Source organism: Hypomesus nipponensis, chromosome 24, assembly GCF_054491055.1.
Source record: "Hypomesus nipponensis isolate SF chromosome 24, ASM5449105v1, whole genome shotgun sequence".
In the NCBI taxonomy this organism is placed as follows: Eukaryota; Metazoa; Chordata; class Actinopteri; order Osmeriformes; family Osmeridae; genus Hypomesus; species Hypomesus nipponensis.
Window position 1 is genome coordinate 10,574,456 of NC_140384.1, and position 26,469 is coordinate 10,600,924.

At 55.0% G+C, this 26,469-nt stretch overlaps 1 protein-coding gene across 1 annotated transcript; it reads right to left on the minus strand.

Annotated features, from left to right (window-relative positions):
• Positions 1–147: 147 nt before the first annotated feature.
• nipbla (NIPBL cohesin loading factor a) lies at positions 148–26,414 on the minus strand. Its single transcript, XM_084690422.1, is given in 49 exon segments — positions 148–1,368; positions 1,503–1,691; positions 1,996–2,170; positions 2,402–2,766; positions 3,042–3,188; positions 3,367–3,573; positions 3,677–3,784; positions 3,936–4,126; positions 4,445–4,618; positions 5,645–5,741; positions 5,851–6,005; positions 6,302–6,395; positions 6,831–6,971; positions 7,059–7,189; positions 7,274–7,382; positions 7,575–7,628; positions 7,785–7,883; positions 8,007–8,141; positions 8,370–8,516; positions 8,691–8,789; positions 9,006–9,108; positions 9,321–9,541; positions 9,637–9,723; positions 9,975–10,118; positions 10,721–10,853; positions 10,964–11,046; positions 11,164–11,296; positions 13,458–13,558; positions 13,776–13,856; positions 14,427–14,578; positions 14,682–14,913; positions 15,507–15,593; positions 15,669–15,772; positions 16,209–16,298; positions 16,417–16,488; positions 16,604–16,762; positions 16,861–17,040; positions 17,780–18,586; positions 18,589–18,723; positions 19,540–20,073; positions 20,352–20,442; positions 20,586–20,716; positions 21,350–21,498; positions 21,782–21,896; positions 22,203–22,303; positions 22,733–22,898; positions 23,237–23,387; positions 23,499–23,563; positions 26,030–26,414. Coding segments are annotated over 47 exon segments (7,635 nt in total). The 5' UTR covers positions 23,301–23,387; positions 23,499–23,563; positions 26,030–26,414; the 3' UTR covers positions 148–1,005.
• Between the last annotated feature and the right edge of the window lie 55 nt (positions 26,415–26,469).

Sequence of the window (26,469 nt, forward strand, 5' to 3'; positions counted from 1 at the left end):
AACATCTACCATCAGTTGCCTGACATTCCAATTGATTCCAGTTCAATTCATTCGTATATCCACAAATAATGGATCGTGTTTCATAAATAACATTCACGAATGACCTATTTTGATTGTGCGCAAATAGCACTTCCACAAGACAAGTGACAAAGAGAAGTAGAAAATTTATTGCAGTATTTGTTCCACCTGAGGGACAAGATCCCCTTTCCTCATTTCACTAGGGAGACCTAATACAACAACATTTACATTTACAAAATATCCCCCTGCAATGTTGGCCATATATACTGCATGCGTGGTTCGAAATAGAATAAATTATATCCGAAGACTCTGCCATAGTACAGCATGGACAAACAAGTGAAACAAAAATAAAAAATATGTTTTCAGAGTAGGTATTCTAGTTAAAGAAAACCATCAGGGAGATTCTGACTCCAAAAAACACTTTTAATATAAGAACATCAAAAAGACTAATTTCCAACATTCACTTAAGGTTTTATTCTTTTTTTTATCTTTTTTTTACAGCTTTTTTTGTCAGAGATATAAACATTTTAGTTTGTGGTGTGTTAGACTATGATACAGTGGGAGTAGAAATGAATTGACTAGGTTTTGCTGTACAACAGCGAAAGGGCTTCTACAACAATGTTGTCAAAAACATTTCCCTCTTCTCCTCCTCTTCATCCCTCTCTTCATCCATCCATCTCATCTCTTCTTCCTTCTCCATGGTTCTCCCACGCATTCCTTAATGCCTCAAGGTGGTCTGTTCTCTGCACTCAACACAAATAGCAGAAGTCTCTAATATATAGTCTTTTTTCCTCGCAAGAGTAACACATGTAAAAGTTATGTAGTGTCAAATATTCTTGCTTTCTCTGTGTTTATAAAAAGAGAGAGAGAGAGGAGAGAGGGAGGGGTAATCCAGTGAAGTTTGGCTGTGGAGGAGGGAGTGAGAGGAGGAGGAGGCCAGGTGGGGGGTAAGGTCAGGGTTCGTCGGAGGTGAAAGGTCAGGGTTCATTAGCTGAGGGTGCTGTCGCGTGCGGCGTAGAGCGATCGTAACCTCTGAACCACCTTGTTGCTGAGTTTGTGGTTGCTCGTTAAGGCGATCTTTTTGCAGATGATGTCCGACTCCTTGATGGTGTCCACCCAGGGCACCTGCCTGCGCCCCTCCCTCTTCTTGGCCTCCGCCCAGGGCCCAGAGTACGAGCCGGCCAGCCACTGCACGCTGTAGCCGCTGGGCGTGCGCTGCAGGACGCGGGCCATCTGGGGACGGTCCTTGTACTTGGGGCAACACAGGGCGATCACGTCCATGGAGTCCACCGCCTCGCTCATGTGTCCCGGGTCAGAGGCCTCCCCTGAACGCCTCACCCGCCGAGAGGACTGGGAGGGGGGAGGAGGGGGGAGGGAAGGGGAAGAAGTTAGGTGCTTGAGGAACACAGCATGTATGTGAGTGAGTGTGTGTGTGTGTGAGTGAGTGTGTGTGTGTGTGAGTGTGTGTGTGTGCGTCCCCTCACCCCTGGTGTCCTCTCGTCCCCCTCGCTGTCGTCGTCCTCTGTGTCAGGGGCGGGGGGCGGGTGGCGGGGGTGGGGCCCGGGGCCCCCCAGCAGGGCGTTTATGGCTTTGATCCTGATGTTGGCGCTGCCCCCCCCCTCCCCCTCCTCCTCCTCCTCGTCAGGGTCCAGGTGCTCCATCAGCACCTTGAACTACAGGGAGCACAGAGCACACTGTTCATACACACACTGGCAGGCATGGTGGGGGCAGACACACATCTATGTTCTGATATATACACTTATTAGTTTATAGATAAGCTGCACATTCAGGCACGTGGGGACAAAGAGAAGGGGAAAGAGAGAGGGGGAGAGAGAGAGAGAGGGGGAGAGAGAGGGGGAGAGAGAGGGAGAGGGGGAGAGAGAGGGAGAGAGAGAGGGAGAGCGAGAGCGAGAGAGAGAGCGCGAGCGAGTGAGAGAGCGAGAGAGAGCCATGCTTCTCTTCAGTGCCTCTACTCACGTCCAGGTACTGCCGGACGATCCGTCTCTTGGTGTCGTGAGTGAGCGTGGCGTTGGCCAGGTTGTTAGACAGGAAGTCCATGGTCTGGCGGGGGTTGAAGTGGATGTTGGGCTTCCTGTTGACGGCTTTGTCATACACCTTGGCAGACTCTGTAGGCGAGTACTTCTGGATCTTACTGTGGAGGCAGAGGGGGAGGAGAGGGGGAGGAGAGGGGGAGGAGAGGGGGAGGAGAGGGGGAGGAGAGGGTGAGGACAGGGAGGCAGTTCACTGCAAACACAAACGTTCACCAGAAGGCGTTTTAAGTGCAAAGGGTTGAAACTTTTTTTCAAGATACATATTTAGCCAGTTTGCCCTGCATGGTGCAGCACGCCCTGCATGGTGCAGCACGTCCTGCAGCGCCCCCTACCTGTCAGAGAAGCCGTAGAGGTTCTTCAGGTGCTGCTTGAGCACCAGCAGCAGCAGGATGCCCTGCGAGGCGTTGGCAAAGTCCAGCAGGGAGGTGGGGTTGTCCGGCAGCAGACGCATCACCTTCTCCACGTCATCCACATCCAGGTCCTCCAGGTCAGACTCCGACCCCGAGCTGACGTCTCGCCGCCGGCCCTTCCTGGGCCTCCGACCCGCGTCCTCGCCGTCTCCCTGTTCACTGAGCGGGGAGCTGCAGCTCATGGGCGTGGCGTCCTGGTCCTCCGAGCCCTCCGACCCCCCGCTCCTCCTCCTCCCCCTCGTCTTCTTCACCTTCTTCTCCTTGTGTCTCGGTTCTTTTAGGAGAGACTGGAGGGATGGAGAGAGAGGGAAGGCGGGATGGATGGATGGAGAGAAGAAGAGAGAGAGAGGAGAGAGGATTGAAGGCCTGTATCAGGTTGTGTGTGTGTGGGTGTGTACCTCTTTGAAGGACTGCAGCAGGTTGTGTGTGTGTGTGTACCTCTTTGAAGGACTGCAGCAGGTTGTGTGTGTGTGTGTACCTCTTTGAAGGCCTGCAGCAGGTTGTGTGTGTGTGTGTGTACCTCTTTGAAGGCCTGCAGCAGGTTGTGTGTGTGTGTGTGTACCTCTTTGAAGGACTGCAGCAGGTTGCTGCCCGACACAGACAGGGTGATGTCTATGTGGTGCATGATGAACAGGGGTTCCTCCTGACTCTGGAAGGGGAAGCAGGCCAGGTTGTCTGCCATGAACAGCAGCATGTTCACCTCCGTCTTCTGCACACGCACACACACACACGTCAGTGGCATGACACAACGCAATCACACACACAGAAATATATTTGAAAGTGTGTGTTCATTTAGCGGACGCTTACAAACAAAGCGATTTGGAACTGCCATCTCTTGATCTGTAGGTGTGCGTGTGTCTGCAGGTGTGTGTGTGTGTGAGACTCACGGCGCTGTCGTCGAACAGGTTGAGCAGGGAGATGAGGAAGGCTCTGCGGTGCTGGCGGTTGGTGCGCACCATGGAGAACAGGTGAGAGCAGAGGGCTGCTGTGCTCTCATCCTCACGGAAGCCCCGGATGATGCTGCTTCTCCTGGATGACTGGGCGATAGCCTGCTGCACCTGGTAGGACATCTTCATCCCTGCTACCGCCTTCATCTGGGGGGGGGGATGAAGATGGGGTGTGTGTGGAGAGTGCATGGTGTGTATACTGTGTGTGTGTGTGTGTGTGTGTATACAGTGTGTGTGTGTGTGTGCTTACATGGATGAAGCCTGTGTACTTCTTGTCGATCTCCACCAGCTGCTGGTCAGCCTTGTTCCTCATGCTGGGCTCTGGGTCTGTTCCCATGGCGATCAGGTAGGGCACGCACTGGACAGGGGAGAGACGAGGTGAGAACCTGAGTGTGTGTGTGTGAGAGTGTGTGTGTGTGTGTGTGTGAGTGAGAGTGTGTGTGTGTGTGAGTGAGAGTGTGTGTGTGTGTGTGTGTGTGTGTGAGTGAGAGTGTGCATGTGTGTGTTACCTGCACAGGGTGGATGAGGCCCTGGTTGAGGGTGAGGGCGATGACGTTGAGGGCAAAGTGTCTGACAGAGGACTGGGTGTGGAAGAAAGCTTCCAGAACCTGCTTCAGGTACAGCTGCATTATGGAGCTGCTCATGCCTGAGGAGATGTCCCCCATCTCCTTCAGATCCTCCTGCTTAGACAGCTTCTTCCCTGAGAGGGGAGGAGGACGAGGGAGGGAGGGAGGGAGGGGATAGGAAGATATCATGTCAGAATCAGACAGACCAGGTGTGTTCCAGCTGTTTCCATGTTCCAGCACACCTGATTCAAATGAAAGATCGTCACCAGGCTTCCACAGAGCTGGATAACGACCTGTTTATTTAAACCAGGTGTGTTGGAGCAGGGAAACATCTAGAACATGCAGGACAAGGGGTCCCTGAGGATCAGGGCTGAAGACCTCTGCTCTACACAGCAGGCCAGTAGGTCCCAGCGGGGGGTCAGCGAGGGGTCAGGGGGACAGGGGGTACTCACACTCCCGGTCAGCCTCCTGCATACGGGAGTCCTCCTCCTGCAGGTAGGTCTGCAGGTTCTTCAGCACCTGGATCTTCAGGTTCACAGAGCTGCTGACATCCGCCAGGATGCTGTTATACAGGGTCTTTACCTCCGGGACGAACATCTGGCTGGGGTGCATGATCACCAGGAACCCTGAGGGAGGAGGAGAGAGAGAGATGAAGCAGAACAGAGGTTCATGTGGGAGTCCTCTAAAAGCCTCGTCTTCCTTTTCCCTGCTATCAAGACAACAAGCATAATAATAAATATGTATTTCATTCATATATAGCGTGTCCTTCACTGTTGAGGTTCAGAACGAGCCTGGTCTAGAAGAGGGAGGTGTTGCCCCGGGTTAGAGAGGGTACCTAGCCCCGGGTTAGAGAGGGTACCTAGCCCCGGGTTAGAGAGGGTACCTAGCCCCGGGTTAGAGAGGGTACCTAGCCCCGGGTTAGAGAGGGTAGCTAGCCCCGGGTTAGAGAGGGTACCTAGCCCCGGGTTAGAGAGGGTACCTAGCCCCGGGTTAGAGAGGGTACCTAGCCCCGGGTTAGAGAGGGTACCTAGCCCCGGGTTAGAGAGGGTACCTAGCCCCGGGTTAGAGAGGGTAGCTAGCCCCGGGTTAGAGAGGGTAGCTAGCCCCGGGTTAGAGAGGGTACCTAGCCCCGGGTTAGAGAGGGTACCTAGCCCCGGGTTAGAGAGGGTACCTAGCCCCGGGTTAGAGAGGGTACCTAGCCCCGGGTTAGAGAGGGTACCTAGCCCCGGGTTAGAGAGGGTAGCTAGCCCCGGGTTAGAGAGGGTACCTAGCCCCGGGTTAGAGAGGGTAGCTAGCCCCGGGTTAGAAAGGGTAGCTAGCCCCGGGTTAGAGAGGGTACCTAGCCCCGGGTTAGAGAGGGTACCTAGCCCCGGGTTAGAGAGGGTACCTAGCCCCGGGTTAGAGAGGGTACCTAGCTACGGGTTAGAGAGGGTACCTAGCCCCGGGTTAGAGAGGGTACCTAGCCCCGGGTTAGAGAGGGTAGCTAGCCCCGGGTTAGAAAGGGTAGCTAGCCCCGGGTTAGAGGGGGTACCTAGCCCCGGGTTAGAGAGGGTAGCTAGCCCCGGGTTAGAAAGGGTAGCTAGCCCCGGGTTAGAAAGGGTAGCTAGCCCCGGGTTAGAGGGGGTAGCTAGCCCCAGGGTTAGAGAGGGTACCTAGTCCGATGATGGCTTTGGACTGGACCTCCTCGTCCTCGTGTCTGGTGAAGTACAGTAGCAGCTCCAGAACCTTCTCCTTGATCATCACCTGCTGCTGGGGAGGAAAACACAGCTGGAGGTGAGGAGGGGAGAGAGAGAAAGAGAGAGAGAGAGACAGACAGAGAGAGAGACAGACAGAGAGAGAGACACAGACAGGGCAGTACCTTGTTGGGGCCCTTGAACTCCTCCAGGTCAAAGTCGAAGTGGCGTGCTAGCGCCCCCACGGTGAACAGCGAGCGCAGCAGGAAGGGCTTGTTAGCAGCCAGAGTGGTGCTGTTGGGCTCCTCTTGGTGCTGAACCTTCAGCTTGTTCAGAGCCCCTGCGCGCACACACACACACACACACACACACACACACACACACACACACACACACACACACACACACACACACACACACACACAGTTTTAGCTGTAGGTCTTTAGTTGTATGTATTTTTTGGCTCTATATATTTTTGGTTCAAATGTTTTCGGGTTCAAATTATTTTTATTTATTTTCGCCAAACAAAATAAATTATAAAAAAGATGTGTCTGTGCGAGAGAGAACGTGTGTTTGTGTGTGTAGAACAGTGTGTGTGTTTGTATGTGTAGAAGAGTGTGTGTGTGTGCTACTCACCATAGAAGCGGTTGAAGCACGCCCACACAAACTTGTAGTTGTGTGTGACCTTGTTGACCACAGCACCCAGACAGCTTACACAGTGCTGCACCACCTGCAGGGAGAGATCACATGATCACATGACCTAGCATGGACATCTCTACGCTGTGCCTGATCTAGCATGGACATCTCTACGCTGTGCCTGATCTAGCAAGGACATCTCTACGCTGTGCCTGATCTAGCATGGACATCTCTACGCTGTGCCTGATCTAGCATAGACATCTCTACGCTGTGCCTGATCTAGCAAGGAGATCTCTACGCTGTGCCTGATCTAGCATGGACATCTCTACGCTGTGCCTGACCTAGCATGGACATCTCTACGCTGTGCCTGACCTAGCATGGACATCTCTACGCTGTGCCTGATCTAGCATGGACATCTCTACGCTGTGCCTGATCTAGCATGGACATCTCTACGCTGTGCCTCACCTACTGTGATCTAGTGCACGTATCTCTACGCTGTGAGGGATCTAGTGCATGTATCTCTACGTACCGTCATGCCGTACTTGATGATGAGCTTCATGAGGTCTTCTTCTATGGTGGCCAGGTAGGTCTCACTGGGGTGCTCCATCAGAGGAACCACCAGCTCCAGGATCTTAGCCACGTTACAGATCACCATGAAGTCACTGGCAGACTGGAGCACACACACACACACAAACACTGCTTTAGACTTCATGATACAGCGCTGTGAGTGTGTGTGTGTGTGTGTGTGTCTGCTCACATTGCACTTGGTGGTGAGGTAGGGCTGCATAGTCATGGCGTGCTTCACCATGAGCTGAGCTCTGATCTTGCTGAACAGGTACAGGGAGGTGATGCAGGAGACCAGCCTGCTGGAGTTCACACCCTGGTTCTCTGCAGGGTGGAGGAGAGACAGGTCAGGAGAGAGCAGTCATGGCATGGTGTGGCTTGAACCCATCTTCCTCCTCCTCCTCCTACCTGCCAGGGCCTCCTCATACTTCAGGATGTGCTCCACCAGGTTGTCCACCAGCTGGATGCAGGCCTTCTTAGCAGGCTTGTAGGACGCATCCTCCTCCGACTTTAGCAGCTGGAGGGAGGGAGGGAAGATGGAGGGAGAAAATGGAGAGAGAGATGGAGGGAAAGGGAGGGAGGGGGAAAGAGTCAGTAAGTGAGGGAGAGAGAGAGAGACAGAGAGGCAGGTTTTCCTCTCAGAGACACATGATGAACATGAGCTGGTGTGTGTTGTCCATGTGGGGGCGCTGTGGACCCAAACACTCACGTTCTGCAGCAGCTGCTCAAACCAGTCGTAGCCCGTGTCTTTGCATGCTGCCACCTGGAGAGAAACAGCAGGAAGAGCTGTGACTACTCTGCTCCTCCTCTAGGGGGCAGTGTGGGGCAACACAAAGTCTTAAACAGGTGTGTGTGTCCAGGTGTGTGTCCAGGTGTGTGTGTCCAGTGTGTGTGTCCAGGTGTGTGTGCAGGGCCTCACCACGTCGGTGATGTTGAGGATCTTGCGGGTCATACTGTCCTTGTCGTGAGCCGGCGTGGGCGTGAACCACAGCTTCTGGAACGTCTCGTTCACCAGTTTCTGATCAACACACAGACAGACAGACAGGGACACGAGGTGTGAGAGGGTGTGTGAGGGTGTGTGAGAGGGAAAGAGAGCATGAGTGTGTGTCAGAGATGGTGTGTGTGTGTGTGTGTGTGTCACCTTGATGCCCTCCTCGTCGTTGACTCTGCGGATCATCCTCACACACATCTCAGTGACCTTGCTGAAGGTGGGCTGCTCCAGACAGATGTCCCGCAGGATCTTGATCACACGCTTCCTCACACTGATGCCCGTGTCCTGACACACACACACACACACACACACACACACATTAGTGCCACACCCACACCCTGGGTGCTCCACACAGTTAACAAGCAGCTGCTGTAATGACCATGTTCCTCCACTAGATGACACTGTCACACCACCCAACCTGGTGAGGAGGGGGGCGTGTGAGTTCAACTGTGTTATTAGGGGTGTGTGTGTGTGTGTGTGTGTGAAGGTGTGTGTGAGTGTGTGTGTGGTTACCAGGATCCTCTCTATGAGCATGTCGTAGTACTGCTCCGTCAGCTGGGGTCGGCTGAGGACGAAGCGTCCCAGCAGCTCCACGGCCGCCTCCCGCACGCTGGTGGAGTTATCCATGAGCCTGCCGTGCACCCCGCGCTGCATGTCCGACTGAACCACAGACAGAGAGAGAGGGTTAACACACACACACACACACACACACACACCTGTCTCACGCTTGCAAACAAATACAAACAACTGCTCTAACTCTCACACACACACACACACACACACACAATTTAGCTATAACACACACACGCGCGCTCCCCCTCTCCCTCCTCGTACCCGGGCCAGGATGCTGGGGTCCACTGCCACCACCTCAGACAGACACTTCATGGCTTTAGTCCTGACAGCAATGGCACTCTCTCCCAGGACCCGCAGGATCTGAACACACACACACACACACACACAGACACACACACACACACACAGACACACACACACACGGGAGAAGGAACAGACCGTTACTCCTGACAGTAAAGCCAAGTAGAAATTTAATCTTCCTCTCTGTCAGGAAACCGCCACACACTTGGACTGGTTCTGATGTTGCAGTTGTGGAGGGGGAGAGTAGGGAGGTGGGGTCAGGTGTGAGGGGGTCACCTGGGTCAGGTAGATGTCGAAGCTCTGGGAGAAGGGTCTCATGGAGGCCAGGTAGCGTACGATCAGGCAGGCATCCTGGTAGTCCACCGTGTCTGAAGACATCCTGGACGAGAGTCAAATCAAATGGATTTGTATGTCACAGAGGGCTTCACATACGCCCATAGAAGCAGAGCAACACCGTCACATAGGACTACAAGTCTGACAGGACTACAAGTCCCACACCACCACAGGACTACAAGTCTGACAGAACTACAAGTCTGACAGAACTACAAGTCCCACACCACCACAGGACTACAAGACACTGCGAGTGCGTACCTGAGCGTGGCGAAGTGTGCGGGGCTGGTCTTGATGATGTTGCGCAGGAACTTCTTGCGTCTCTCTGCACGCTGCATGATCTCCCCAGCCGTCTCCAGGTCGCGGGCGTGATGCGGCCCATCAGACGAGTCGTCGTCCCGCTGGTTCTGGCTCCGCAGGGCCTTCTCTGACTCAGTCCCCGTGTCCCTGAACCACTGGGCAATGTAGAACTTCCTGGCAAACTGGGGGAGGAGATGGGCGTGAGGATCTGGAGGATGGGGGGGTGTATATGTGTGTGTGTGTGTGTGTGGGGGGGATGTATACGTGTGTGTCTCACCACCAGAGAAGGGTCTGTTTCTGCGTTCTCCTCCATGTAGTCCAGCAGAGCCTTCTGAAGCTGCTGTGTCTCATCACTGCCTGGGGTCTGGGGGGGAGGGGAGGGGAGGGAGGAGAGAGGAGGGGAGGGAAGGAGGGAGGAGAGAGGAGGGGAGGGAAGGAGGGAGGAGAGGGGAGGGGAGGGGGGAGGGAGGGAGGAGAGGGGAGGAGGGAGGGAGGGAGGGGACAGTATGAACAGGACAGTACATCATTATCCCTCCACACAGCTATGGCAGACACAAAGTTAGGGTTCTCTCTGTCTCACACACACACAGCTCTCCTCCCCTAACCCCCTCGTACCTCCTTCAGGATGCGGTTGATGGAGCGCTGGTCCATGGTGCTGGTGACGGCGTCCTTGCGGAGCCTGGCAGCCACGGTGCCCAGGTAGTCAAGCGAGGCCACCCTCAGAGCCATCTCCGTCTGCTTGTTACTGAACTGGTGCACCTGGGGGGGGGGGGGGGGGGGGGTTAGAGCCTGAACACAGCTGTATATCCACCACCATGGGAGCACACAGGTGAGGAGACAGGTGAGGAGACAGACAGGTGAGCAGACAGACAGGTGAGCAGACAGACAGGTGAGCAGACAGGTGAGCAGACAGACAGGTGAGCAGACAGATCACCAGACAGGTGAGCAGACAGGTGAGCAGACAGGTGAGCAGACAGGTGAACAGACAGGTGAGCAGACAGGTGAGCAGACAGGTGAGCCGACAGACAGGTGAGCAGACAGACAGGTGAACAGACAAACAGGTGAGCAGACAGGTGAGCAGACAGGTGAGCAGACAGGTGAGCAGACAGGTGAGCAGACAGGTGAACAGACAGGTGAGCAGACAGGTGAGCAGACAGGTGAGCAGACAGGTGAGCCGACAGAAAGGTGAGCAGACAGGTGAGCAGACAGATCACCAGACAGGAGAGCAGACAGGTGAGCAGACAGGTGAGCAGACAGGTGAGCCGACAGACAGGTGAGCAGACAGACAGGTGAGCAGACAGGTGAGCAGACAGATCACCAGACAGGAGAGCAGACAGGTGAGCAGACAGGTGGGCACTTACCAGCAGTCTTCCCAGAAGGCTTAGCAGCAGCTCGGAGGCGGGCCACTCAGGCTTGTTGACGGTGGACAGCAGGTCCTGAACAAAGTTCTCAAACAGCGGGCGGTAGTCCTCCTCCCCCTGCTTACTGCCACACCTGGGGGAGGAGGGGGGAGACGGCTGTGAGCTCACTGGGGGAGGAGGGGGGAGACGGCTGTGAGCTCACTGGGGGAGGGGAGTGGAGAGGGAGGGAGGGAGGGGTCTTACTTCTTGAGGAAGACTGAGAGGAAGTTCTGGGCCGTCCTCATGGCTGTCTCATAGGAGTTTGTGATGAGCAGGTCCTGGTCCATCTGGAACACACACACACGACACGGGTTAGTGTGTGTGTGTCTGGTGTGTGTGTGTAGCATGTGTGTGTCTGGTGTATGTGTGTGTGTAGCTTGTGTGTGTGTGTGTGTGCGCCCCACCTTGCTGTCGTACTCTTCCTCCAGGTTGTCCCGGTCGCAGGGCAGGTGCACCACACACTGGATGAGCTGCAGCACCAGGGCCGTCACCATCTGGATGAACATGGGCTCCCCGTCCTGGTCACTGCTGTTCAGCCTGGGGGGACAGCATGGAGGGAGCGAGTGAGGGAGAGAGCGTGAGGGAGAGTGTGAGGGAGAGAGCGTGAGGGAGAGAGAGTGAGGGAGAGAGCGTGAGGGAGAGAGAGTGAGGGAGAGAGCGTGAGGGAGAGTGTGAGGGAGAGAGCGTGAGGGAGAGAGAGTGAGGGAGAGAGCGTGAGGGAGAGAGAGTGAGGGAGAGAGAGTGAGGAAGAGAGAGTGAGGGAGAGAGAGTGAGGGAGAGAGCGTGATGGAGAGAGAGTGAGGGAGAGTGTGAGGGAGAGAGCGTGAGGGAGAGAGCGTGAGGGAGAGAGAGTGAGGGAGAGAGAGTGAGGGAGAGAGAGTGAGGGAGAGAGCGTGAGGGAGAGAGAGTGAGGGAGAGAGAGTGTGGGAGAGAGCGTGAGGGAGAGAGAGTGTGGGAGAGTGTGAGGGAGAGAGCGTGAGGGAGAGAGAGTGAGGGAGAGAGAGTGTGGGGGAGAGCGTGAGGGAGAGAGAGTGAGGGAGAGAGAGTGAGGGAGAGAGAGTGAGGGAGAGAGAGTGTGGGAGAGAGCGTGAGGGAGAGAGAGTGAGGGAGAGAGAGTGAGGGAGAGAGAGTGTGGGAGAGAGCGTGAGGGAGAGAGAGTGAGGGAGAGAGAGTGAGGGAGAGAGAGTGAGGGAGAGAGCGTGAGGGAGAGAGAGTGAGGGAGAGAGAGTGTGGGAGAGAGAGTGAGGGAGAGAGAGTGTGGGAGAGAGCGTGAGGGAGAGAGAGTGAGGGAGAGTGTGAGGGAGAGAGCGTGAGGGAGAGAGAGTGAGGGAGAGAGCGTGAGGGAGAGAGAGTGAGGGAGAGAGAGTGAGGGAGAGAGAGTGAGGAAGAGAGAGTGAGGGAGAGAGAGTGAGGGAGAGAGCGTGATGGAGAGAGAGTGAGGGAGAGTGTGAGGGAGAGAGCGTGAGGGAGAGAGCGTGAGGGAGAGAGAGTGAGGGAGAGAGAGTGAGGGAGAGAGAGTGAGGGAGAGAGCGTGAGGGAGAGAGAGTGAGGGAGAGAGAGTGTGGGAGAGAGCGTGAGGGAGAGAGAGTGTGGGAGAGTGTGAGGGAGAGAGCGTGAGGGAGAGAGAGTGAGGGAGAGAGAGTGTGGGGGAGAGCGTGAGGGAGAGAGAGTGAGGGAGAGAGAGTGAGGGAGAGAGAGTGAGGGAGAGAGAGTGTGGGAGAGAGCGTGAGGGAGAGAGAGTGAGGGAGAGAGAGTGAGGGAGAGAGAGTGAGGGAGAGAGAGTGAGGGAGAGAGCGTGAGGGAGAGAGAGTGAGGGAGAGAGAGTGTGGGAGAGAGCGTGAGGGAGAGAGAGTGTGGGAGAGTGTGAGGGAGAGAGCGTGAGGGAGAGAGAGTGAGGGAGAGAGAGTGTGGGGGAGAGCGTGAGGGAGAGAGAGTGAGGGAGAGAGAGTGAGGGAGAGAGAGTGAGGGAGAGAGAGTGAGGGAGAGAGAGTGTGGGAGAGAGCGTGAGGGAGAGAGAGTGTGGGAGAGTGTGAGGGAGAGAGCGTGAGGGAGAGAGAGTGAGGGAGAGAGCGTGAGGGAGAGAGAGTGAGGGAGAGAGAGTGAGGGAGAGAGCGTGAGGGAGAGAGAGTGAGGGAGAGAGAGTGTGGGAGAGAGCGTGAGGGAGAGAGAGTGTGGGAGAGTGTGAGGGAGAGAGCGTGAGGGAGAGAGAGTGAGGGAGAGAGAGTGTGGGGGAGAGCGTGAGGGAGAGAGAGTGAGGGAGAGAGAGTGAGGGAGAGAGAGTGAGGGAGAGAGAGTGTGGGAGAGAGCGTGAGGGAGAGAGAGTGAGGGAGAGAGAGTGAGGGAGAGAGCGTGAGGGAGTGTGAGTGAGAGAGAGTGAGGGAGAGAGTGTGAGGGAGAGAGAGTGAGGGAGAGAGCGTGAGGGAGAGAGAGTGAGGGAGAGAGCGTGAGGGAGAGAGAGTGAGGGAGAGAGCGTGAGGGAGAGAGAGTGAGGGAGAGAGAGTGAGGGAGAGAGAGTGAGGAAGAGAGAGTGAGGGAGAGAGAGTGTGGGAGAGAGCGTGAGGGAGAGAGCGTGAGGGAGAGTGCGTGAGGGAGAGAGCGTGAGGGAGAGAGCGTGAGGGAGAGAGAGTGAGGGAGAGAGCGTGTGGATGTGGAACGTGTGTCTACAGTGTGTGTGTATAGCGCCTGTGTGTGTGTGTACCTGAAGTTGCGGAGGCTGCGCTTGCTGGTGGGCAGTCTGGCCAGAGACGTGAAGATCTCCTCCAGGATTAACTGACGATGCTTCTCATACCGAGAGAACACCTGAGAGAGAGAGAGAGAGAGAGGGAGGGAGGGAGAGACAGAGAGAGACAGAGAGAGACAGAGAGAGAGAGACAGAGAGAGAGACAGAGAAAGAGACAGAGAGAGAGACAGAGACAGAGAGAGAGACAGAGAGAGACAGAGAGAGAGAAAGAGATTATAAAAGATGAAGGGAGAGGGGTGGATGAGTGGATGAAGGGAGAGGGGTGGAAACACTCACTGCGGTGACCAGCTTGATGGCGCACAGCTGCAGCTCACTGACGTTCTCCACGAAGAACGGAGTGATGCCCATCGAGGAAACCTGGAGGAGAGGAAAGGAGAGGGGCCGTCAGAGGAGAGAGAGGGCAGAGGAGAGAGAGGGCAGAGGAGAGAGAGGGCAGAGGAGAGAGAGGGCAGAGGAGAGAGAGGGCAGAGGAGAGAGAGGGCAGAGGAGAGAGAGGGCAGAGGAGAGAGAGGGCAGAGGAGAGAGAGGGCAGAGGAGAGAGAGGGCAGAGGAGAGAGAGGGCAGAGGAGAGAGAGGGCAGAGGAGAGAGAGGGCAGAGGAGAGAGAGGGCAGAGGAGAGAGAGGGCAGAGGAGAGAGAGGGCAGAGGAGAGAGAGGGCAGAGGAGAGAGAGGGCAGAGGAGAGAGAGGGCAGAGGAGAGAGAGGGCAGAGGAGAGAGAGGGCAGAGGAGAGAGAGGGCAGAGGAGAGAGAGGGCAGAGGAGAGAGAGGGCAGAGGAGAGAGAGGGCAGAGGAGAGAGAGGGCAGAGGAGAGAGAGGGCAGAGGAGAGAGAGGGCAGAGGAGAGAGAGGGCAGAGGAGAGAGAGGGCAGAGGAGAGAGAGGGCAGAGAAGAGGGGCCGTCAGAAGGCTGGCGTGTGTGTGTGTCTCACCTGCAGGATGGTGGTGTCGGTCAGTAACTGGATATCCAGCAGCTCTGAGATGTTGGTGACCACGTCACAGACCTTGTTGTACAGCATGATGATAACACGCTGCTTGTGTGTGGAGCACTTAGCCCGCTTCGCCTTCGAGCTCATCAAGCCCCCTGATTGGATGAGAGGAGGACTGTCATACCCATGTCGTTCTCTGATGTGTGTGTGTGTGCGTGTTGTGGACAGGGTCGTGGGGGGGGTACAGGGTGTGTGTACCTCCGTGGGGGTCCACCCTGTAGACAGGGTCGTACTGGGGGTAGAGCGTGTTCTGCAGGTGGTACTTGGCGTACTGCAGCACCCTCTCGATCACGTCCTCCATGTAGACGGCCTTGGGCATGTGCAGGGACGTCATGATGTTGAGGGCCGTCAGACAGGCGTCAGCCGAGCGAGTCACACGCTCCATGATGAGGTCACGCCACAAACGCTCCTCATCCTCCCCATCGTTGTCCTGGGAGATGGAGGTGAGGAGGGAGAGAGATGTGCAGGGAGGAGAGAGGGAGGAGAGAGGGAGAGATGGGGAGGGAGGAGAGAGGGAAAGATGGGGAGGGAGGAGAGAGGGAGGAGAGAGGGAGGAGAGATGGAGAGATGGGGAGGGAGGAGAGAGATGGGGAGGGAGGAGAGAGGGAGAGAGAGGGAGGAGAGATGGGGAGAGAGGAGAGAGGGAGAGAGAGAGAGAGGGAGAGAGAGAGAGAGAGAGAGAGAGAGAGAGAGAGAGAGAGAGAGGAGAGAGGGAGAGAAAGAGATGGGGAGGGAGGAGAGAGGGAGGGATGGGGAGGGAGGAGAGAGGGGGAGAGAGAGAGAGATGGGGAGGGAGGAGAGAGGGAGAGAGAGAGTGAGGAGAGAAATGGAGAGGGAGGAGAGGGAGAGAGAGATGGGGAGGGAGGAGAGAGGGAGAGAGAGAGAGATGGGGATGGAGGAGAGAGGTAGAGAGAGAGTGAGGAGAGAGGAGTTGAGGACCTCAAGCCATCACTTTGTATTGCCATGTCATTTCCACTGCAGAAGTAACCCGTGTGTGTGTGTGTGTGTGTGTGTGTAACTTACAGGGTTCATAAGCGTGGAGAGCCTGGATCCATCCTGGATATTCTTCTCCAGGATGTTGAGAACCTTCACCAGCTTCTCTGAGGGGATCTGAGGAGAACAGGAACACTAGAACTCATCTCACTCGGGTGTGTGTGTGTGTGTGTGTGTGTGTGTGTGTCGTACCCGGCTGGTGATCCCCATGGCCTTGATCTTGGCAGACTCGCTGGCCAGCTCTGTCAGCTGGTGTTTCCCTAGCAACAGCTCCTGGGGAATCTCATCGTCATCCTCTGTAGAGAACAGGAACAGGAAATTACATTAAGAACCTGGTGAACATAGACATATGTTCATGTAAATATCGAGGGGGGGGGAGAGGGATGGTCAGAACACAATCACTAATCCAGATTAAGCCTGCTCCTCACTGAGATCCATCCATCATAATGGGAGAACAGGGATTAGGCTAATCTGGGTGTGGGTAGACAGACCATAATCTCTGCATGTCAGGTGTAAAAGGAGAATTAAAACATTATTGGTTACGATGGCTCCACAGCCTCTGATAGACCGACTGGGTTTCAATCTCTGGTAATGTGGAGTAAACCATTGTAACAATCTCTCGGAGGAATGTTCATCCCCCTCAACCAAGGTCTACTCCACCCTGTTCACGTCCAACACACGCTCCTTCTCTCACACATACACCTCAATCTCCTAATCTGCGGGGCTGCGTACCCATGACGCTGAAGTCCACATCCTCCAGGTTCTCCAGGATGCCGTCGATGCTGTTGGAGAACCGCTTGAACGTAGACGAGTCCATCAGCTCTGCAGAAGAAAACAAACAAACTAAGTCAGCTGACGGAGGCAGGATGAGGCAGGGGGTACAGGGTGAGGCAGGGGGAGGCAGGATGAGGCAGGGGGTACAGGGGGAGGCAGGCCTCACCCTCGTGGGTGAGTTTGGGCTCATAGGCTTTCCTCTTCTTCTGCTTCTCCTTTTGCTTCTGCTTCCTGGCCACTGTGGAGGACCGGAAATACACGTCACACATCGGCCAATCAGAGGGGAGCGTTGTGTGTGTGAAGGAGTACTGTAATGAAGGTGTGTGTGTGTGTGACGGTGTGTGTGGCCGTACGCTCGCTCATGCTGGGGGGCGGAGACTCCTCTCCGCTGGACTCCCGGTAGCGGCCGGCCGAGCCGCGGCGGCCATCTTGGAAGCTGCCGCTCCGCCGACGCTCGCCCTCCTCCTGCTCCCAGCCCCGGTCCCTGTCCCGCCGCGCTCGCTTCCTTGTCACTGGGGGAGGGGGGAGGGAGGAGAACAGGCAGGTCAGTGAAGTGAGGTCCACAGCTGCTGTGAGGAGGCGTGGCGCCCGGCGCGTCCTGGTCACTCACGCTCTCCGTTGGCCTCGCTGTCCTCGTCCTCGGAGCTGACCTCGGCGTAGCGGGGACGCTCCTTCACGCTGCTTCTCTTCCTCTTGTTCATCTTCACCCTCTCACACAGGGGCATGGTCGACTCAATCTCTGCCAGCAGCTCTGGAGGAAGATCCTTCAACACTGACTGGTCCAGACCTCCTGCAGGGGGGAGATGGAGAGAGATGTTAGAGGGAGAGAGAGAGGGAGAGACAAAGAGAGAGAGATGTTAGAGGGAGAGAGAGAGGGAGAGACACAGAGAGAGAGTTGTTAGAGGGAGAGAGAGACACGGAGAGAGAGATGTTAGAGGGAGAGAGAGAAGGAGAGAGACACAGAGAGAGAGATGTTAGAGGGAGAGAGAGAAGGAGAGAGACACAGAGAGAGATGTTAGAGGGAGAGAGAGAGGGAGAGACACAGAGAGAGAGTTGTTAGAGGGAGAGAGAGACACGGAGAGAGAGATGTTAGAGGGAGAGAGAGAAGGAGAGAGACACAGAGAGAGAGATGTTAGAGGGAGAGAGACACAGAGAGAGATGTTAGAGGGAGAGAGAGAGGGAGAGAGATGTTAGAGGGAGAGAGAGAAGGAGAGAGACACAGAGAGAGAGTTGTTAGAGGGAGAGAGAGACACGGAGAGAGAGATGTTAGAGGGAGAGAGAGAGGGAGAGACATAGAGAGAGATATGTTAGAGGGAGAGAGAGAGGGAGAGACACAGAGAGATGAGAGGGAGAGACACAGAGAGATGTTAGAGGGAGAGAGAGAAGGAGAGAGACACAGAGAGAGGGAGAGAGACACAGACAGACAGACAGACAGACAGACAGAGAGAGAGACACACAGAGAGAGTAAGAGAGAGACAGAGGGAGAGAGAGAGCTGGAATAGAGCTGGAAAAGAGCAGAGCCTCCTCACCTTTCCCAGTCCTCCCTGATAAGCGGTTCTTCCCTCCAGACTTGCTGTGTGTGATGAACCTCTGCACCTCGTCTATGGACAGCTTCTGCAGCACCACCACGGGCTTGGCCCCCTTAGCCAGGTCCTTGACCAGCCCCAGTCTCTCCAGCTTCACCCTGGGCTGCCCCCAGGCCTCCTCCGGGCCCCCCTCCTGGTCCCTCTTCACCTTGGGGATCTGGAAGTTCTTCAGCGCCCCGGTCGCCCCCCCCAGCAGGTGAGCGGGGAACTCAGGAGGCCTGGCCTCTAGCTGCTTGGAGCTACCGGACGCTCGGTAACCGGGACGATCCCGGTCCATCGCCACGACACCGCCGCTGCGAGGCCGCCCGCCCCCCTCCAGCCCCCCTCCCCGCCCCTCCTGCCTCACCCGGGGGCTGTCGCCGCGGTGACGCTCCTCCGGCGAGCGCCGGTCCCTCCTCTCCCGGTCGCCCCGGCCGGACGACTTCCCCGCCTCAGGACGGCGGCCGTCTGGCTTCCCGTCGTGCCGATGCCGCCCTGGCTCCCTGCGGCTGTCCTGACGGTCCATCCTGTTCTTGATGACCTCCGGCCGGCCGTCCGGCTTCAGCCGCAGCACGCCGGCCGTGTCCGAGCCCTCGGCAGCGGGGCCCTCGGCCGGCTCCTCCGGCCAGCGCTGGGCCTCCAGGGCGGGGATGGGGGCCACCATGCAGGGGTCCAGCTGGCCGTCGGCGCGGCCTGCCTGCTGGAGGTCGATGCTGACCATCAGAGCAGGGCGGCTGGCACCATTCCCTGCCGCGCTGCCCTCCTGGGGGTCAGCTTGCCCGCGTTGCCCCCCGCCCCTCCTCCACTGCCTGGGGCTCCCGTGGGCCCCCCTGGTCCCCCCGCCCCCGGGCCCCCCGCACCCGGCTCCAGGGGAAAGGAGTCCTGCTTTCTCTTCTTCAGGGGTTTGTCTGGAGAGAGAGAGAGAGAGAGAGAGAGAGAGAGAGAGAGAGAGAGAGAGAGAGAGACGCACAAACCACGCCCATCAAAACGGAACGTCCAGAAAATTAAATCAAGAATCTGACACTTCAGCTAGCAGGACAAACACAACGACAGAAGAGAAGAGAGAAGAAGAGAGAGAAAAGAGAGAAGAGAGAGAGAGAAGAAGCGAGTGAGTCTAAACAGGCGAGACATGCAGCAGAGCAAAGGGCATCCGTGGAACGAGAGATGGACGGAGGGAGGAAGTGATGGAGACAGAGAGAGAGAGAGACAGACAGATTTGGATAGGGCCCTGGGCCTGAAAACAGAAGTAACATCTCAATTCTGTCAAATAAAAAAGTGCATGCTGCATGTAAAAGAATCAGCCAGAAAGCTATTTCCCACCACAAAATTGGTGGTCTTCCTTTCAGGACAGCATGTTTGTTAGTTTTTGAGGTCAAGCTGACATGTCAACGCAGCTGTGTGGAGGGGGAGCAGCGGTCCAGCTGTGTCTCTGAACTCTCACAACAACAAGCTGCTCATTCAGCTCCTTAAGGCAACGTGCAGGAGGGGGATTCCAACCCATCAAATGCTCTAACCACTCAGCTATATCCTGTCCCTTCAACCAGCTCCAAGAGCCTCCCCCCTCCTCTCTGAGATACTGCACCTACTCTGTGATGCCTGGGGGGGGGGGGGGGGGGGGGGGGCAGGCCTTCCCTGATTGGTCGTAGTGTAAACATGTGTGGGGGGGGGGGGGTCAGGAGGATCGGGGAGGGAGAGGGGTGTGTGTCCTCAAACAGCATACACACCTTTATCCTGCACCTCTCTGGAGCAGCGCTCCCTCTCATTGGCTGCCTCGCGCTCTATCCTCTCAATCTCAGCCAGCGCGTCCAGCTCTGCCTCGTCATACGGCGAGGAGGATGAGAGAAGAGCGCCCCCTGGCCACTCAGAGGAGCCCGCCTGCTGCACTTTAGCCCCCAGGGAGTTCTGCAGCCCCGGGGCGTACCCCTGCTCCTGAAGGGGGTAGCCCTGCTCCTGAGGGGGGTACCCCTGCTCCAGGTCTGAGCCTGGGTCCACACCGGACAGCGTCTCACCCGCTGGGTCCGACTCAGACGACTTGACCCTGGACAGCCTGAGGGTCAGCTTGGTGACGTCCTTGGAAGGCGAGGTGACGATGTCGTACATGTCCTTGTCGTCCTTCAGCGCCCCCCCAGCCCCGGAGGAGGACCCCCCGCTGGGCTTCTTCTTCTGCTGTTTCTTGTCGCCCGGCGTGTCTCCAGCGCCCTCCCGTGGTGAGGAGTAGGGCGGAGGGGACTGGAGGATGAGAGGGGGGCGAGAGCCGGCTAGCCACAGAGGGAGGGAGGAGGGAGATGACACAGGTGCTCTGGAAACTCTAAACTTCAGGTGACTTTTAAATCATTTCTAGCAAAACAATTGTCTAGCTGTTACAAAGTAAATACTGTTTCATACTGAGACTGTCAGAGGGATTTCAGAGTCAACCGTTTTAAAGTGTAACTAAACCCTCCCAAATCTGACGGGTGAGATTAGGGTGAGATTAGGGTGTATCTGGTGGTTGTAGGCTGTTTAGAGGACATGAGTTAGCCCCTCCCCCTCCGCCTACCTTTGGGCGTTCCTTCACTTCCTGTTGGAGAGCAGCCAGACTGGGGTGACCTCAGAGGAAATGATGCGTTCCTCAGGGAGGGGTCACTCTCCTGGGGGGAGAGAGTCGAGGGGGGGGGGGGGGGGTCAAGATTAGCGGATTAGTAAACACAGCATCCCTCTTAGCTCAAAGCACCTTTGAAGATGACGATGATAATAATGTGTGAGTGAGAGTCGTCTACATGCGGTGTTGTACCTCAGTGTTGAGTCTCTGCACGATGCTCATGTAGTCGTCGCTGGCGTGGTGGTTAGAAGACAGCTGGCTGGAGCTCTTGCCCTCATGGACGTTCCTCATCCCTCCTGGAACCATGGGGCTGGCCACCGACACTGAGCACAGAGGACAGTTACACACACACACACACACACACACACACAGACACCACACACAGACACCACACACACACACACACCACACACACACAGACACCACACACACACAGACACCACACACACACAGACACCACACACACACCACACACACACACAGACACCACACACACACACACACACACCACACACACACACAGAGACACCACACACACACACACACACCACACACACAGACACCACACACACACACACAGACACACACACACACACACAGACACCACACACACACACAGACACCACACACACACACACACACAGACACCACACACACACACACACCACACAGACACCACACAGACACCATACAGACACCACACACACCACACAGACACCACACAGACACCACACACACACACACACACACCACGCAGACACACACACACACACACACCACACAGACACCACACAGACACCACACAGACACCACACACACACCACACACACACCACACACACACACACACCACACACACACACACAGACACACACCACACACACACACACACACACACCACACACACACCACACAGACACCACACACACACCACACACACACACACAGGCCTCTCACCTTGCTGGATCTGTTGGTGCTGGGTGTAGCTGGGGGGGAACTGCAGGTACCCTGCGGGGCTTTGGGGGGTGTAGGGGCTGGGCACAGGGCTGGTCTGCTGGCCCATGAAGCGACCCCCACCAGACCCTGATGGGGGAGGACCAAACCTGCTGGAGGAGGGAGGAGGAGGAGGGAGAGGAGGAGGAGGAGGAGGGAGAGGAGGAGGAGGAGGGAGAGGAGGAGGAGGGAGAGGAGGAGGAGGAGGAGGGAGAGGAGGAGGAGGAGGAGGGAGAGGGAGAAGAGGGTCAGGATGGGGCGAACAGAGACCCTGTCAGAACTGGAACCTTCCTTTAGGCAGTAGTCACTTTGATGTAGAAAAACTCTCTCTCTTTTGGATTGTTTATGATTTGGTTGTGTGACGTGTTGGGGGATATAAGACTCCTGACTGCTTACCTGGAGGGGTTGGGAGACATGGATGCTTGTTGGAAGTTGCCTGATTGGGCAGGGCTGCCATGCATGGAATTCTGCGTGACTTTATACTGCTGTCCCATTGGCTGCTGCAGGATCCCTGCTGAGAGAAGCAAGAAAAAACAAGGCTGAGCATTAGGCATGATCAAATCAGCAGTTTGAACAGTTCGTAACATAGATCTGAAAGGTCAGAGAGAAAGAGAGAGAGACCGAGAGAGAGAGTTGAGAGAGAGAGACCGAGAGAGAGAGAGAGAGAGACCGAGAGAGAGAGTTGAGAGAGAGAGACCGTGAGAGAGAGTTTAGAGAGAGAGACCGAGAGAGAGAGAGAGAGAGAGAGAGAGAGACAGAGAGAGACAGAGAGAGACAGAGAGAGACAGAGAGAGAGAGACAGACAGAGAGTAAAGACCTGTCTCTCTGAAGATCCCAGGGTTCCTGGCCAGCATGGTCTGCAGTAGGACTGGCCCCTCCCCCTCCGGCTCATCACTGCCCAGGTTATCCTTCAGCTCTCTGAGACACACACACACACACACACACACACACACACACACAGAGACACGGACACACACACACCAAGGCCACAGGTTAGTCAACCTCACAGTCTAAGAGAACTTAGCTAATATTGTCACTGACATTGGACGCTGTGCTATAGTTAGCCGGTTGCCGTGGGAACGAACAGCACCATGACCAGCCTGCCTGCAGGCCTCGTGGAGGATGCTACCGTGTGGAACACATCTGGCTACCGTGTGGAACACAAGCTCCAACGTGGGACTACATATCACACAACAATCATATTGTTGTCACACTGCTGACAGACTGTTTGGACTGGCTGGCTGTCTGTCTGGCTGGCTGTCTGTCTGTCTGGCTGTCTATCTGGCTGTCTGTCTGTCTGTCTGTCTGTCTATCTGTCTGTCTGGCTGTCTGTCTGGCTGTACTCACATGTGCTCGGTGGAGACCTGGGCGAGGCTGTGGGCCAGCTGGGTGACCAGGTTGTCATCCCTGCAGGCCAGCAGGCAGCTCACCTCCTCAGCCACACGGCCGTTATAGAGCAGGCTCTTAGTGGTGGTGGCCGGCAGGGGGGAGGGCAGAGGCAACTGGTTCAGTACTGGGTGGGGCGAGGGGGAGGGGGAGAGAGATGGGGGAGAGAGGGAGATAGGAGAGGAAGCCAAGGGTGGAATAGTTATGGAGAGAAAGAGTCAGAGAGTCAGAGAGAGGGAGAGAGAGAGGGAGGGGGAATGTTTATTATCAGAACCACAGTCTCAGATTCAGCACGTTTGTGAACAATTTAAACACACACAGAAATAGTGGTGCTACTTACAAATCAACCATCCATCAACTATCAAGGGTGACACAAAACCTTGAGGCAAGAATAAGTGCTAAAGTGTGTGTGAGAGCGTGCGTGTGTGTGTGCGTGTGTGCGTGAGTGAGTGTGTGTGTACTCACGGTCGGTGAGGCTAGCGATCCCAGCGAGAGTGGTGATAGGAACATGAGGCATATCCCCGTTCATGCTGAAGGTGTGTGCGGCCCAGCGTGTCGATGCACAGGTAGGTCAGGTCCTCGCGCTCACCACACCCCTCCTCACATCTCCTGCCACCTGAGCACACACCTGAGTCAGCCTGGCTCTGGCCCTGCCTAGGATTTTTCTCTGTTTTTGAGTCAATAGCGATGCTATAGCCTGGACTCAGAAGAGCTACAGCTATCTTACCTTGATGGTGAGATCTACTGGGTCCGAGGTTCGACCACTGACATGACAGGGAAAACTCCTTGAATCTGTGTGGGCACAGTCAAGAACAACAACAGGGGCATTAATAACCGTTGAAGAGTCTGAACGGAACTCACCTGCCCAGAAGACAGAACACTAGCAGCAAGATTGGAGAACCGTAAGAATATAAAACATGATCCCGATATCTCAACTCACAAAAAAACTAACAGGGAGTCAGATGGCTGAGCGGTTAGGGAATCGGGCTAGTAATCAGAATGTTGCCGGTTCGATTCCCGGCCGGTGCGCATGACGTTGTGTCCTTGGACAAGGCACTTCATCCTCCTTGCCTCGGGGCAAGGACGCTCTGGAAAAGAGCGTCTTCTAAATGACTAAATGTAAACAAGTGTCTGAAAATGATCAGCATCATTCAGGACGCTGTGGCTGAAGCTCAAGGGGTAACAGGTTCAAATCCCCCTGTATACTTCCCTTTGAATAAAACCATAATCTCACTGAATTCTGCACGTTATTAATGACCTAAAACTTTGAGGTAACGGTGGTTCAATACACATAACCCACAGCCTTTCATCCAGGCTGGATACCTTGTTTCTCCAATCATCTGTTCCCTTCCATGCTGCTAATGTGTGTGTGAGCGATACCTTCCCCAGGTGTGCCTCATCTCACCACACACAGGTGAGAAGCAGCTCCACATGCTAAAAAGCCACGCGGGTCCCACCAACTGCTCATTATCATTCTGGAATTGAAGTACATCAGTATCGACTGCCCCTGGGAGGAGGCTGGGGGACTAGGGACCTCCGAGGCTGGGGGAACTAGGAGACTGACAGGAGGCAGACTGACAGGACGAAGGAGACTGACAGGAGGCAGACTGACTGACAGGAGGGAGACTGACAAGAAGGAGACTGACAGGAAGGAGACTGACAGGAGGGAGACTGACAGGAAGGAGACAGACTGACAGGAGCAAGACTGACAGGAGGCAGACTGACAGGAGGTTGACTGACAGGAAGGAGACTGACAGGAAGGAGACTGACAGGAGGCAGACTGACAGGAAGGAGACTGACAGGAGGCAGACTGACAGGAAGGAGACTGACAGGAAGGAGACTGACAGGAGGCAGACTGACAGGAGGCAGACTGACAGGAGGCAGACTGACAGGAAGGAGACTGACAGGAGGCGGACTGACAGGAAGGAGACTGACAGGCGGGCCAGCCCAAAGGAGCAGATGCAAGATGATGGAGGCGGAGGGGGGCGTGGAGGGGGACCCGACGGCCGCGTCGCTGGCTTTCTATCAATGACCACCGGAACTGGGTGTTGTGGATATCTGGCAGCGGATGGGGTGTCTGCCAACCTCGCGTATTATCATAACATTACAGTGCTTGTTATGGATAGGACGGTATTTGGGTGAAAACTTAGTAAAACAACATTCCGTTGATTACTTTAAACATTCCAAATTGCGTGCAAAACCTTCTTGAGATGCTAGTTAGATTGCGTAATGAATACGGTATCGGAACCGATGCAAACAATGCCACCACAAAAAAAAAAAAAAAAAAAAAACATTAACACGGCTTATCAACATGTATTTGGTCAATCCAAGTTAGGTGATATTAATCTCTGTTTGCTAGACGATACATTTTATAATGCAAGTTGCTCATTCAATCATCAAATTGGAGAGCGTGGGTCTATGTTATTGTTGTAAATCGTTTAAGCTAAACCATTGAAATGTTGAGTTCACTATTTACGTCGTTAGACAGTTAGACTAGCTAAATAACTAGCCCCAGATAACTGAGCAAGCTAACCAATGTTAACTTCACATCATCACCTTGAAAACAACTAGTTAGGCAGTCAAGTTGACAGTTACAGTAGTCAAATCACGGTTTAACCAGATATGTAGGTGTAGCTTGCTAGCTAGTTATTTGAACTATTTTCGTAAGATAGTCAGCTAGCTGTAGCTAGCGTTTACTCTCTATTTACTAATGTCAGGATTAGAGTGACAGATAACGAGATAGCAAGCGATCGTTACCTAACAATGGTCAATTTATCTGATTTTCTATAAACTAGAGCTAGCTCAGTGCTAACTAGCTGTTAGCTAGGTAGTCAGAGCAACCGAGACAGACAATGTTTTTTTCTGGATGCCAATCCAATCGACACCATTCTCACCAAAATAAACGCTAAACCGACTAGCCCACTTGCTAGCTAGCTGATGAGATACGTTAAAAGAAACATAGTTACACTGTTCGAACGCCTTCACATTCGGTTAACTTTTATTTTATCAATACTAGAAGACGATGGAAAGTGAAAAGATAAAACACAGTGAGTTGGCGGCCCCATTCGGCCCAGTAACAATCCCCGAGCTCGACCAGTGAAAACAGCCGAGGCCGTCACTTGCTGACGAGCAGAGACAGCAAGCCGCTTAGTGTAACTAACTACGGCTAGCGTGCACAGCCATAAGCAACGCAACATTTATAATTAACGTGTTTAATAACATGCATATGTATAGCCTACAACATCTGGTTGAATTTACCTTCGGATATTACGTTCAAAGGGAGGGGAATGTTGAAGGTAGGTTATGGGTCCGTCTCTCTCTGTTTCTCTCTCTCTCTCTCTAGCTCCCCCTTTCTTCTCTCGTAGCTCCTCCAGCGGAGCCTGCCTGCCTGCCAGCTAGCTGCCAGCTAGCTAGCTAGCTATCAACAATAATCCGGGTCGGACAGATTCTTTCTTCTTCCGTCATACGCGGGTGAATGTTTCAACCGTTGTATAGAAGGAAACATCCGTTCGTTGGTGTTTTGGCCGGTCTAAACCAACATGGACAAGGACCGTAGCCAATTTCGCTTATAAATGAAAAAATATGACGATCGTTGCGATGATCAAGAGTCTCTAGATTCCCCTCTCGTAGAACAAAATGCCGACCGGAAGCGCCACCGTCCTGGTGACCGGAGCTCTCCGGTGAGACTCCCTCCATCG